Here is a 14,840-nt window from a genome sequence, read left to right as displayed (position 1 = left end):
AAGTAGGTACTGACATAAGAAAAACATTCCATAATATTAAAAATTAACTACTTCAGATTATCTAGGTTTCCTTCATTTAAAAAAAAAGCCAAATTATCAATATAAATTAATATTGAGTGAAAGATCAATAAAATGACAAGTGAAATCTAAAAAACTTAATTCATGACAGGGATAGAAGTTTTTCCATTTTTAAGCTGCCTTTAAGTTTTTTTTATTTTATAAATGAGTTCTAGGGGGCACCTAGGTGGTTCAGCAGGTTAAACATCTGACTCTTGGTTTCAGCTCAGGTCATGATCTCACAGTTCGTGAATTTGAGCCTCATATCAGGCTCTGCACTGACAGTGGGGAACTTGCTTGGGATTCTCTCTCTCTACCTCTCTCTTTGACCCGCTCCAGCTTGCTCTCTCTCTCTCAAAATAAATAAGTAAAAATTTATAAATGAGTTCTTACTAAGCCCATTTAATGGTCAATTATTTTGCAAACATCAAAACAACTAGTTTTAGTAATACCTGGCAAGTATTAAATAATCCAAAATAGAGATTTCTATTAATAAAATTCTCATCTTACAAAATATGCCCATGGAATTTTAAATTATGAAATAGTCTGATGTAAAAGATACAAATTATTAGTTACCAAAGTGTTTATACAGTTCTTTTGAAGAAATCAAAAAGCAATTTTTTCCAAATTAGAAGATTATTATTAAATCATTTGATGTGTGTATAAGAAATGTATACACCAATAAAAAGCAAACAAGATGGCTAATGTTTCACACATTTAAATTTTTACTCTGTAAAGAAACTCAACATCTTTCTAGGAGCTTGACATTTCTTTAATAATGCCAACTGGTAAAATAAACCCTGAGTTCTTGGGTCCACCAACAGATACATCCTTTTCTTCTATCTAAAGAATAAAAAGGTTTTGCCTATTAACTCCTAAATTTCTGGTGCAATTACCTTATAGGTACATACCTTCCCAACCTATCGAAAACTGGGGCACTTGGTTTGCTTACATTGTTAAAGAATAAGTCTAATTGAAATGTGTGCGGAGAGGTCTCCCTGTGAATGAAACAAAGTTGAAACATCAGCCTTTGCACTAATCAGTTCCTAAATTAAAACAAAAGACAAAGTAAGTACAAATTTAAAAGCAATCCTAGAATTATATCTTAAGATTTAAATAATAAAAAAACACAAGTTAATTGTAATTATTTTCTGTAATTTTTAAAATTCATATTCAATTTTTAAGTAGACACCTATGCATTTTGAGTATTACTGAAAATGAAATTTTAATCAACAAGTATCTTTAGCTTGCTACTTGGGCCATTCTAATACACATAAATATTTTAAAGTCTTAACGTATTATAAAGACAAATGCTAATTAATTGTAACACCTACTTTTATAATTCATTATAGCATGATTCCCTTCCATGAGCAGAAAGAATCAGGAGTTAACTAACTTCGAGTTATATAATTACAATTTGATTTCAACTTAACCTACATTAATACAAGATTATAATAATAATTTTGGCATCAGAGCCCTAAATTGTGACTTAAAGCTTAAATTCAAATTTGTATAGTAGCAATTTAGATAAACATTTTGATTTTTTTGTAGACTTACATAGCTAAGAGTAAAGCCTATTTAATTTGTGTTAGAATGAAATCTTACTTGATACATATTTTACCCTTGGCTGAAATTCCTCAGACTCAATTAAAAACCTTGATTCTAAACATCACATATTTTGTTATTTACAAAAAATTCAAATGGTAAAAGGAGTAATGCCCAAAGTATATCAAATAGGTTCCCTGATGCACTGATAGAAGTACAAACACGCGCAATTGTTCTGAAAGGCAACATGGCAATAAAATTCAGGAGAATGAGAAAATGTTCATACCATCTGATGCAGAAATACCTTTTTTCTAGGTGTTTCTATGGAAACACTGATACACAAAAAAAGATTTTTTTTTTCAAGAGAATGTTCATCATACTTTTATTTATAATTTGAAAAGTAAAAAACACCTAATGGTCCCCACATAAGGAACTAGCCAAACAAATTACAGTACAGTAGTACCCCCTTATCCACAGGGGATACATTTCAAGACCCCCAATGGTTGCCTGAAACCATGGATAGTACCAAACCCTAAATATACTGTTCTTTCCATATATATTTGTACATATATATATATATGTGTGTGTGTGTGTGTGTGTATACACATATATACATACGTATATTAAAGTTTAACTTCTAATTAAGCACAGTAAGAGATTAACAATAATACAATAGGACAATTATAACAATATACTGTAATAAAAGTTATGGGAATGTAGTCTCTCTCAAAATATCTTATTGTATTGTACTCCCTCTTATTGTGATGTGAGATGATAAAATGTCTATGTGATGAGATGAAGTGAGGTGAATGACATGGGCATCATGACTTAGCATTAGGCTACTACTGACCTTCTGACGATCTGTCAGAAGGAGGATCATCTGCTTCTGGACTGCGGTTGACCGCAGGTAACTGAAACCCGGAAAGTGAAACCATGGATAAGGGGGGGACTACTGTACAGTCATTCATTAGATTATGCAACCATTAGAAATTATATTTTCAAATAGTATTTAATGATGTGAAAGTACTCCTGACGTAATGTTAAGTAAAAGAAAGAAATATACAAAACAGTATACAGCTGGGTTAGAGTAGCAAACATTTACCTAACCCAAATTCAACCGTATATGCGCAACATCTCTAGTCTCTCCTTCCTTTATTTCTTCAAACTAGACCCTGGCCTTCAGTATCTAAAGAAAGGAAAAAGGTAACTCAAATGTAAATTCTTTACTTTTGAAGCCCCAAAAACTCAAGCACTGGTCAGTGAAAAGCAACTTAAAGAATCAATGGTGATTTGACTGCACTAGACTTCCATCTTAAAAGTTGACTCTAAAACCTAACCTCACATAAGATACCACACTTATAAAAAATAACAACAAAATATACAAACACCACATATAACAACAAAATATACAAATATACACATATACATTAAACAACACAATGCATCAAATGTAAGGATTTTCTTAGGAGGGAGGGATTACAGGGATTTTAATTTTACCTATACATTCCTGAATTTTATAATGAGAAAAAACTTCCTGTTAACTATTTTAATTTGTTGGCTAGATGTATAAAGATGTTTATAATGAGAAAAAACAATGCTGTAAAGTATGCTGCACAAATATCACTCGATCTCTAACATTACTTTCTGACATCTTACATTTATTTGCATTACTGTATTAATACTTTAATTTACTGTTCTATAACATATTAATGATGTATAAAGTTGTTTCTGATAATTTCATATTTGGAATTATTAAAACATGAACTGCTATTTACCCCCAGCTAAGAAATACAAGAGAGAAAAAAGAGAAAATTTAACAATACTCCTACCCATTGCAGCTAATGGAAGAGATCCATTTTGCCTGTTGTGCTAGCCAGCCTCCAGGACAGCCCCAGAGACCCCTCATTCTTGGTATTCACACCTTTGTAGTTTCTTCCCACACCATACCAGCAGGACATGTAATGAACAGAATATGGTAAAAATGATGGTACATCACTTCTGATACTGGGTTAGAAGTATGCGCTCTCACTCACTCTGGAGGAATCCATGTTGTGACATGAGCAGCACCATAGAGAAGATCTCCTGGCAAAGAACTGAAGTCTCCTGACAACAGCCATGTGAGTGAGTTTCTAAGCAAATTCTCCAGTCCCAGTCAAATCACTGCAGCCCTGGACTATATCTTGACTATAATCTCATGAGGGAACTTGAACCAAATAAGCCACTTCTGGATTCCTGACCCTCAGAAAAAGTGTGAAATAATAAATGTTTACTGTTTTAGGCTGCTAAATTTGCTGTAATTTGTTATGTAGCAATAGATAACTGATAGACCTTCTTTGACCAAAAGCAGTACAATTAGAGAAGACTGCTAGATTACACTGTCATCACCCCATCTTTTCCATTCTACACACATCTCCCTTTATAGGAAAAAACAAGAAGAAATGATTGGAAAACATGTTTTTATTTCCTTAAACACGGATAAAAAAGATATATGAAGTCAGTGATGATTTCTCATTATAAACATTAAATATTTTTATTGTTTCATTTTGTATTTGTTGTATTTTTGAATGATCTGAAAACCTATAAAGATTTTATATCTATTTCTACAAATAACCAACTACTTTTCATAATTATGAAGAAATGAGCCCTTCACTTTGAATCTGTACCATAACACTAAGTAGCTGGTTTAACTCTTTCAAGTTACAGAAATTAAGCTATTAGAACATGCACATAATAAAATGTGGTACTGAGACTATAAGCTAAAAACTCATATAAATATATTTACTGTATATGTTCATGCTTCCAAAACCAAAATTTGGCTTATACTTCCAATTCATGTAATTAAAATAGGAAGAAGAAAATGATTATTCATGGTACAACAGAGATCAAATTCCTCTGTTTTAGGTCAGCTGTTAAAGTTATCAACAACTCCACATCAGAGACCATGTCTTACATTTCGCTTATTTCCCACAGAGCCTAAGAAAGAGAAAGCATCAAATAAGTACTTGCTAATTAAAACTAAAGGCTAATGTGAAGCTACAAATTTATAAAAAGACACATGTATCAGGCTAAGAAGATCACCATTAAGTCATGAAAACTGATATAAAATAATATAAAAGACACATTTCTAAATATTCAGACTAATTCTTACTTATTTTCAAGGAAAAAGCCAGGTTAAAAATACTTCAATTACTAGACTGTACCACCCTAGAATATTTTAGAAAATATAAACCTATTTCACCGATTAAAAAAAAAATGAAGAAAAATTTTTTTCTGGTACTTAGATCAAATAATTGCTCTTTTCAAATTTATAATAATATGTGGATTATTTAGAAAACCTATATCCAACATAACATAACTGAGTAAAGTTTTAGGTTGTTGTTTGTTTTACTTACAAAATATTACCTCAAATTTTTGCACTTAAGAATATGTCTAGGACAATCTTCTGTCACAAACACTTTTAAAAAGAAAGCTCACTTACCCGTATGCTCTATTATCTGGCAGGCTGCTATGGGCTCTTACTCCTGGGGGTATGACTCGGACTTCATTGATATAAACCACACATGGAAAACGTACTACATCTATATGAGAACTTTGCTTTAAAAAAAAAGAAGGACAGGGACATACTGTAAGCAAAACCAAACACTTTCTCTATTCAAAATTTATTCATCTTCAATTTAATTTCTTTCAAAATGTCACAAATAATCTTAAACTCCATACCATTAAACAGCGTCTGGTGCCAGATGCTTTTCACAATCCTGAATTTCTGGGTTTTTAGAAAGGCAGTATGATACAAATATTACATGTTACTTAACACTCTCTGCTTCTGCTTTTGATTACCTTGTCATCAAAACATTAATATTTCTGCAACTACATGTATAAACATTCATACTAAAAAAGACTGTAACTACCATGTCAGTTCAGATTAGACTGCAAGACCAAATGAATTCAGGGTGGACTTTTCTGCCATTTTTGAATTTCTGAATTATAAATAAGAGACTGAGACTATAGATCTATACTTAAATCAGTTTAATTTACTAAACTTACATACAACTAATAACAAAAGATCAAGTAGAGTCATTTAGGTATTTAATAGTTGAAGTTAAGCCCTCCCTGAAATAATCTGAATCCACAAACTGTTTATCAAAATAAAAGAAATGGATAGCATGAATTATATTTAGTATACACTTATGTCTATGTATTATTTGACACAGTATCAGACAAAGATAGCTCTCGTGATCAGTAATTTAAAATGAATGTTTCACATAGTTTTTGGACTATTTTACACCAACTTTTCCTAGAAGTTCAGCCAACCTGATTACTTAGTGATCAAAATTCATGAGAAAAATGGTTCATGTTATTTGTATCTAGAAAGAATGACTCTTGAGTCTCTCTTGGAAGCTGTAAAGAATATCATGCATATCAACAGACCAAAAGATTATTCAAGTTAGTCTTTCCTAAAATATGAGAGGATGACTTCCCAATTTTGCATTTTTTAATTTAACTTTTTAGTTTAGAGACAGAGAGCATGTGAGTGGGAGAGAGGGGCAGAAAGGGAGAGAGAAAGAATCTTAAGCAGTGTAGGGCTTGATCCCACAACCCTGGGATCATGACCTGAGTCAAATCAAGAGTCACTCAATTGACTGAGCCCCCCAATTTTGCATTAAAAAAAATTTTTTTTAATGTTTTTATTTATTTTTGAGACAGAGAGAGACAGAGCATGAGCAGGGAAGGGGCAGAGAGAGAGGGAGACACAGAATCTGAAGCAGGCTCCAGGCTCTGAGCTGTCAGCACAGAGCCCGACATGGGGCTCGAACTCCCAGACTGTGAGATCATGACTGGAGCTGAAGTTGGACACTTAAGCCAGTGTGAACACCTGATCATAACTTTTTAAAAAATTATTGAGTTATTTTACATTCTTTTCAAGTTTATTTATTTTGAGAGAGAGTGAGAGTGTGAGCATGAATGGGAGAGGGGCAGAGAGAGAGAGAGAGAAAGGGAGAGAGAGAATCCTAAGCAGGCTCCATGCTAATAGCATAGAGCCTGACATGGGGCTTGATCTCACCAACTGTAAGATCATGACCTGGGCCAAAATCAAGAGTTGGATGGTTATTAACCAACTGAGCCACCCAGGTACCCCATGATCACTAACTTCTGATCAATGGGATGGGAATGGAAATGATGCAGGCAACTCCAGATCATGTCCTTAAAGGGAAGGTTCAGACCTTAGAAACTCCTTCTACTTCTTATTCCAAAATTCTGCTGCCTTTCTAGAACACAGATGTTATCAGTGAGCTACCTTGGACAAGGCAGGCAATACCCTAAGGATGGCAAAGGAAAAGGACAGAAGGAATACGGGCCCTTGACACTGTGGAACTGTCATATGAGCCCTAGAATACTTGACAACCAGATCGAGAGAAAATCCTATTTTATCAAATCCACTGTTATTTTAACTTTTGTGACAGCAGCTGAACTTGTATACTTATTATTACAAATATACTATAGGTATTCTACATATACTACCTAGTTTTACACAAAAGAAATTAGCATTTTGCCTCAAACTTTGGTGCTATGTTTCCTTCCTGTAAGAACTTCTCTACTTACAAAGTATACTATATTGAAGATCCTTTGCTTACATTATTATAAATTCTCATTAATATGTACAAAGGAAACTTAGAACAAAAGTTATTAATTGCATCCTCCTCTACCTTGCCCTCTACTGATTAATTAATAGTATCAGTTTTTAGGGTGTAATCACTGTGGACCTAAAAAAAATGAACTTAAAGTTTTATGAACAGACTTTCAAAATCCATTTTGTCTGTAAGTAGAAGAGTTTCTGTATTAGTTTCTATCCTTTTATTCAATATTTATTTCTAAACATTTATTAAATATCTATTATGTTCCAAGGAATCCCAGGTCCCAAGGATACCAAGACAAAAACATAATCTCAGCCATTAAGGAAGAGACCATCTATTGTGGTAGACAGATATATTGTTATGATACAGACTCACAAAGGAGTCTGTGCAAAGTCAAAGAGGTACTTACCTAACTCAGACTGTGAGCAAAAATTTGTGGAGGGGAAAAGAGGAGTGTCAGGAAAGATTTCCCCAAAGAAACAGCACTTGAGCTAAGTAATCATAAATCTTCCATGATTTTTAAAAAATTTTTTTTAATGTTAATTTATTTTTGACAGAGAGAGAAACAGAGCATGAGCAGGGGAGGGGCAGAGAGAGAGAAGGAGACACAGAATCTGAAGCAGGGTCCAGGCTCTGAGCTAGCAGCACAGAGCCTGACGTGGGGCTCAAACTCACAGACCGTGAGATCATGACCTGAGCTGAAGTTGGATGCTCAACCAACTGAGCCACCCAGGCTCCCCGAGCTAAGTAAGTCTTTAAGGCAAACAAGAATCAGTGGAAACGGAGGAGAAGGAACAACTTTCCAAGCAAAGGGAGAAGCATGCACATAAGGAAGGCAAACAAGAACCTGGAAGGTTCAAGAAATTGCAAGCATAGTTCACCATGGCTAGAGGGCAAAATGGAGGAGAAAAGTAGGGCAGAGTAGCTAAACACAATCAATAAAATTACAAGAAATAAAACTTTCATCCATTGCCATAAGTCAACTCCAAATATAAATCTCCATTTATGACCTCTCTCCCAAGCCCCGGACCACTATAACCAACTGCCAACTGGACATCTCCACTTGAATGTCCCTCTGGCACCACAAACTCAAGTCCAAAACTGAACTCTCCTATATCAGTGTTTGCAACACCATCCACACAATGACCAAGACAGAAACCATTATTATCCTTTGCTTCTTTCTCATTCTCTCACCTAAATCATTCATCTAAATATCAAGTCCCAGTGATTAAACCTCTAAAAAGCTCTCAAATCTGGTATTTCTCTCCATTACTGCTTCACTTCTCTAGTTCTAGACACTATTCACTCTAATCTGGATTACAGCAATAGGATCCTAACTGGTTTGGGGTTTCTTTCTTGCCCCCCTCCACCCATTCTCCTATTGCAATGTGGTCCTTCTAGAAGATAAATGTATCACTCCCCTGCTCCCCAGGCCAAATTTCTGGTCTTATAAACAAGTATAACCTCTTCTGATCAGTTCAAATTTATAGCCCCAACATACCATGCTCTTTCTCACCCTTCATGCCCTCACTCATGCTATATTATCTCTGCTCCCACACTCCTCTGTCCCAACTCCTTTTAGAGTCCACTTTTTTAAGAGTTTTTTTTTTTAGGTTTATTTATTTTGAGAGAGAGAGAGAGAGAAAGAGGAGGGGCAGAGAGAGATGGAGAGAAAGAATCCCAAGCAGGCTCTGTACTATGAGATCATGACCTGAACCGAAATTAAGAGCCAGATGCTTAATCCAGTGAGCCACTCAGGCGCCCCTCTTTTTATTATTATTATTATTATTATTATTATTATGGGGGGGCGGGGGTGGAGAGAGCAAGAGCACAAGAAGGGTAGGGGCAGGGGCGCCTGGGTGGCTCAGTCGGTTGAGCGTCCAACTTCAGCTCAGGTCATGATCTCACAGTCTGAGTTCGAGCCCCATGTCGGGCTCTGTGCCCAACAGCTCAGGGCCTGGAGCCTGTTTTGGATTCTGTGTCTCCCTCTCTCTCTGCTCCTCCCCTGCTCATGCTCCGTCTCTCTCTCTCAAAAATAAATAAACATTAAAAAAAAAAAAAAAAAAAAGAAGGGTAGGGGCAGAGAAAGAGAATCCCAAGGAGGCTCTGCGTTGTCTGAGCTTGATCATGAGATCATGACCTGAGCCGAAATCAAAAACCATACGCTTAACTGACTGAGCCACCCAGACACCCCTAGAGTTAACTTTCTCTTGGAACCTGTGCCAGAGCAAGTCTAGATAGATGCCTCTCCTTGTGAATCAAAAGCCTCTTATCACACTAAATTGTAATTGGTTTTTTTATTTCTCCCATTACAGTTGTATCTCAAGGAGACAAGAACCAAGTCTCAGTTTATACTTTGTTATAATCAAAGTGCCTAGCATATTCATTTAATGAATGGAAGACTTTTAATAAGTGCTTAATAAAAGTTGACTGAATTTTGTTTTCAGAGAGTTGCAAATATTACAATGAAGTAGGCGCTTAAGATATCTAGAGGAATACTTAAACCTAGGAAGACAAGGGGAATCATGGAAGATTTATGATTACAGAGATAGCAGGAATGTGAAGAATAAATTGGTCAAATTTCAGGACTCTGAACCACATTTACCTTCAGAAGGAGTCACTGTGTGTTTACAAGTCACAGTATAGCTGTCTCCCCCTCCTTATTCTTTTATCCCTGCAACTATTTTCCCCTCTCTGTTTACCCTCTCCTTAAGGGTAAGCTAAAGCTATCTCATCTATTCCTACCACTTCCATTATCACTTCTGTTCAGATGAGTTCTAAATTAGTTTCTTAAAGAAACTCTAAAATGAAGCAGTACTTTCTAGCATCAATCACTATTGTAAGACTGTATTTTAACCTAGCAATTCTACTCTAGAAAGTAATATTCATAAAATAACTTAAATATTTTTAATTTAAATAATCAAAGAATATCACATCATTGTAAAAAGTTAGAAACCTAAACGTAGGGGCACCTGGGTGGCTCAGTTGGTTACGCGTCTGACTTTGGCTCAGGTCATGATCTCATGGTTCATGGGTTTGATCTCCGTGTTGGGATCTGCACTAAAGGTGCAGAGCCTGCTTGGGATTCTCTCTCTCAGCCCCTCCCCTGTGCGTGTGTCGTCTCTCTCTCTCTCTCTCAAAATAAATCAATAAACTTAAAAAAAAAAGAAACCTAAATGTATGAGAATATAATATAAATAGCATCACCACTTAAAGAAATATTATGCAGCCAGTAAAAATGGAATTATATAGAATACCTAGGCAAAGAAACATGATGGCTAGAGGACAGGGACAAGAAAAAGCCATACTTTTTACTGTATACCCTTTTGTATCTATTGAATTTCTACCTCACACATGTGTTACCTAGTCAAAATAAAAAGATCCTGTTTTAAAATAAAGTATATTTTTAAAATGTTATACAAGTACAGGACACCTGGGTGGCTCAGTCTGTTAAGCATCTGACTTCAGCTCTGGTCATGATCCCCTGGGGTTTGTGAGTTCAAGCCCCACATTGGCCCCACGTCTGACAGCACAGAGCCCACTTTAGATCTGCTGTCTCCCTCTCTCTGCCCTTCCCTTGTTCGTGTTCTCTCAAAAATAAACAAACATTAAAAATAATAATAATAATAATAATAATAATAATAGGGGCACGTGGGTGGTTCAGTCGGTGGGTTCTCAGTTTGTGGGTTCACACCCTGTGTCAGGCTCTGTGCTGTCAGTGTAGAGCCCGCTTTGGATCTGCTCTCTCTCTCTCCCTCAAAAATAAATGTTAAAAAATAATAATAATAATTGCGGCACCCGGGAGGCTCAATACATTAAGTGTCTGACTCTTGGTTTCAGCTCATGTCATGATCTCACAATTCAAGGGTTTGAGCCCCGCATCTGACAGCATGGTGCCTGCTTGAGATTCCCCCCCCCACCCCCACCTTTTCCCTCCGCCCCTCCCCCATTTGTGCTCTCTCAATCTCTCTCAAAATGAGTAAACTTTTTAAAAAATTTACTAAGTTTTTAAAATTTTTAATAAAGTGGCCTACAAACCACAAACACAATTTGTAATTCATTTAACACGACTCAAACCCCTTTCAGTATTCCCCTTGGGAAATGTGACTAAATATTTTCTTCACCAGATAACAAACTTCTTTGAAGGCAAGGGCAATAGGTTTTGGGAGTTTTTATTTTTTTGTTTTCTTATTTGTATTGCCCCTCCTGGAGCTATACCTCACCTTCAGAAGTATTTTTCATAAATGAAATTGTTAAAACAAATTTCCAAATTCCTACTTGAGCAAATCTCTCTGGTGTACCACTAAACACACCAAAAACTAAAATTATCTTGTTCCCATCAAACCCAATTTCAGACTTTTCTATTATCAATGGCCCTCCCAATTCTCTAGTCTCTAAAACTACAACTCTAGAACTTTTAACTACTCTTCCTCTCTCACACAATCAGTTGCCATGCTATCAACTCTATATCCAAAATTTATCTTGTACCTATCCCCTCCTACTTAGTCCTACTGAGACACAGTATGGCATGGCTTTAGAGCCACATTACTGTGCCTTCATCCTGCTATGACACTTAGGAAAATGACCTAACTTCTCACACTCACTCTCCTTATCTATAAAATAGGGATAAGGATCTTCCAAAATTATTAAAAGAATTAGAGATAGTATATTTAAATTACAAAAGGACCGCATCTGCACAAAATGAGCATTCAATAACTGTGGACAGTGTTTACTGCCCATCTGCTAAACCCAAGCTTTCATGACGCCTCACTTTTTCTTCCTTATTTGCCATATCTAATTTTTCTGAATCATTTTAGGTATTACTGATCAATTAATTGACTTAATGAATTTTACTAGTCATTTAATTTGCCTGCTCAAAAACTACCTATTTCCTATAAAACAAAGTCCATACTCCTTTGCTGAGCATTCAAGGAACTCCATGATCTGGCTTCGAACTGCCCTGCAGCTGCCACTTAATACGAATGTTTTTGGCATACTCCACAGAGGACTGACTACTCCAGGAGAATGCCCTGCTTTCTTATCTACAATTGTGGAACATTTCCTCTTCCACCAAAGACCAAGTTCACATGCTAACTGCCTTGATGAAGTCTTCCCTGGTATTCTCAAAAGAAGAGTGATCTCTCCCTCCTCTGAAATCACGTAGCCTTATTGGTAGCACCAAATGGAGCTAAATATATACTCATCGGGGACCTAATACGTCAGAGCATTTTGGAATAAAGATGATAAACCCTAGGGTGCCTGGCTGGCTCAGCCAGTGGAACATGCAACTCTTGATCTCAAGGTCATGAGTTCGAGCCCCACACTGGGCACAGAGCTTACTTTTAAAAACAGAGAGAGAGACAGAGAGACAGAGAGAAAAGACAGAGAGATGATAAACACCAAGGGATTCCCACTGTTTCTTTACACACTCATTGCCTTCTAACTTGAATCATACTTTTGTGGACCTAACCTCCAATAGTCAGTTATAAACTCCTTGAGAACAAACAGCTCAATATTCCATATTCCCCACAAACCCTTAGTCTTCCTTCAAGACTCTGTTCAAATGTGATCTCTACTAAGACTCCCTCAATCATTGCCAGAATTGGCCCTGACCTCTCCTGGTCCTCAATGTTTGTCTAAGAATGAATGAAGAACACTAGATATTTATTAATTTTTTAATGTTTATTTATTTTTGAGAGAGCGAGCGAGAGAAACACAGTGGGGGAGGGGCAGAGAGAGAGGGAGACACAGAATCCCAAGCAGGCTCAGGCTCCGAGCTGTCAGTACAGAGCCCGCCCCGGGGGCTTGAACCAACAAAGCTCCAGATCATGACCTGAGCCGAAGCTGGGACGCTTAACAGACTGAGCCACCCAGGTACCCCAAGAAATACTAGGTTTTTAAATATACAAGTGAATTAACGCCGATTTACCTAAACTCATCACCAACTCATCACAGACTTCTTTCTTTCACTTTTAACAGTTCTTTATTACTGTACACATGACAGGTTCGTTCTGATCCAACTACTAACCCCATCATGAGTTTTCTAAAGCTTAGCTGGAAGTACAGTCACAGAAGTACGGGCAGTCGTTGGGACAAGCAGAGCTTACTGACCCACAAGAAATGAGACCACAAACTCACTCATTGTTAGTAAGACATGTTCAAGTTTCCAAAAGTTTTTATTTTCACACACCTATAAACCACTCGTTGAAATAATTAGAAGACCACCAAGTTGTCAATTTTTTTATTTTGCCAAACAAAGCATTAAGATACAACCACTACCCACTATCATCACTAGCTCCGAAGAAAGAACCGTTCACTAAACTAAGTTTACACTGGAAGAGAAATGTGAGCTCTGGGGCCGTTTTCATTCTCTCTGTGGACCTGGTTAATGTTCATTTGGGCCAGCTTTCGGGAACCGTTAGTTAACTAGCTCCTTTCCACTTAAATATCGCAGAGCCACTCCGACGTTCAGGGGCACTCCGGTCATCACAGAACGAGGAGTCCACACCACCCCCACCCTCGCCCCTCCAAACGACAAGACAGTTATGCTGCACAGACAGATGAGCTACAATCCTCTCAACTCTCTCTTCTTCGCAAGTATTCTCCACGCAAAGGGCGTTCCGTGTAAGAACTTCGCGTCCTAATGTGTGAAATCCTTCCAAGAGGTAAGGATTAAAATTTCAGGGCAAACTGGAGAACGCCGCAATCCTGAACCGAACGAGTGTCACATCTGGACAGCAGAACTCCTGTCAGGAAGGAAACCTAGGAGGAGGGATTCAGGAACCACGAAACCTGCGGGACCCTACTCAGTCACCTGCGCTGTCAAACTCAAGCTGTCCAAGACCCCTCCCAAACACCACCTCAGGTAAACTTGAAAACCGTGATCCTTCTCCAGGTCCGAAGCTGACAGGAACAACAGCACAACAACAAAAGAACACGGCAAGCGGAGCAGCCAGCTCGACCAAAGGCCCGGGGAACTAAGGGAAAGCCGGGGGAAATGGGGGGGGGGGGTCTACCGCCGCCCTCCCTCAGACGCGGTGCCTACACCCAAGCTGGGGGGGAGGGGGCTATGTCTGTGAGGCGTTAAAGCGGCAATCGGCGGGAGGAAAAGTCGAGGCCCGCCTAATGACTTTTTGTAAGGGTCCACGAGTCGGCAAGCAGGATCGGAATCAAGTCGGGAAGCCTTACCTCGGCGCTCGGGTGCTTAAAAGTATCTAAAAATAGCAGCTCCATCGCCGAGTCTACCGCCATGTTTGCCGCGGGCGGGGGATAGGGGGAGGACTTCCGGGGCAGAGCTCCAACCTCGGCGACCGCGGCCCCGGAGAGGGAGAGACCGCAGCACTTCCGGTGGCCGGAGCGCTGGCGCCGCGAGCATTGGCCTATCCCGAAGAGTGGTGCTGCCGGAAGTCTCCGACCCCGCCTTCTCCAGCGCGGCGGAGGGCGCCGCAGGAGCACCGAGAAGGGCGGAGGGAGAAAAGGAGGGGACTACGGCATCTCTAGTGGTCCAAACCCTGTCCTTCCACCGCGTTGCAGAGCCACGACTGCCTTCGGATGGCAAGGTGCCGAGCGGGATTCGAGGAGGGTGGAGGAGGGGTAAGGAACACC

The 14,840-nt window shown here is 38.2% G+C and overlaps 1 protein-coding gene across 3 annotated transcripts in view; it reads right to left on the bottom strand.

The window, feature by feature from the left end:
- Nucleotides 1-14,591, bottom strand: part of VIRMA (vir like m6A methyltransferase associated) — a 60,298-nt gene extending 45,707 nt beyond the window's left edge. Inside the window, exons 1-3 of one of the 3 annotated variants that reach the window (XM_030303868.1) lie at nt 14,424-14,591; nt 5,081-5,196; nt 969-1,055 (exon numbers count right to left, since the gene is read on the bottom strand). In XM_030303868.1, coding sequence (XP_030159728.1) covers nt 969-1,055; nt 5,081-5,196; nt 14,424-14,486 — 266 coding nt within the window. In that variant the 5' untranslated portion in view covers nt 14,487-14,591. Of the gene's footprint in view, nt 1-968; nt 1,056-3,431; nt 3,535-5,080; nt 5,197-14,423 lie in introns of those variants that run through there. The other 2 variants (XM_030303866.1, XM_030303867.1) reach the window with 2 other exon arrangements.
- Nucleotides 14,592-14,840: the final 249 nt, after the last annotated feature.

This window comes from Lynx canadensis, chromosome F2 (genome assembly GCF_007474595.2).
Source record: "Lynx canadensis isolate LIC74 chromosome F2, mLynCan4.pri.v2, whole genome shotgun sequence".
NCBI classification, from domain to species: Eukaryota; Metazoa; Chordata; class Mammalia; order Carnivora; family Felidae; genus Lynx; species Lynx canadensis.
The sequence above is the reverse complement of the archived record's forward strand: the minus strand, read 5'-3'. Positions and strand labels throughout refer to the sequence as shown.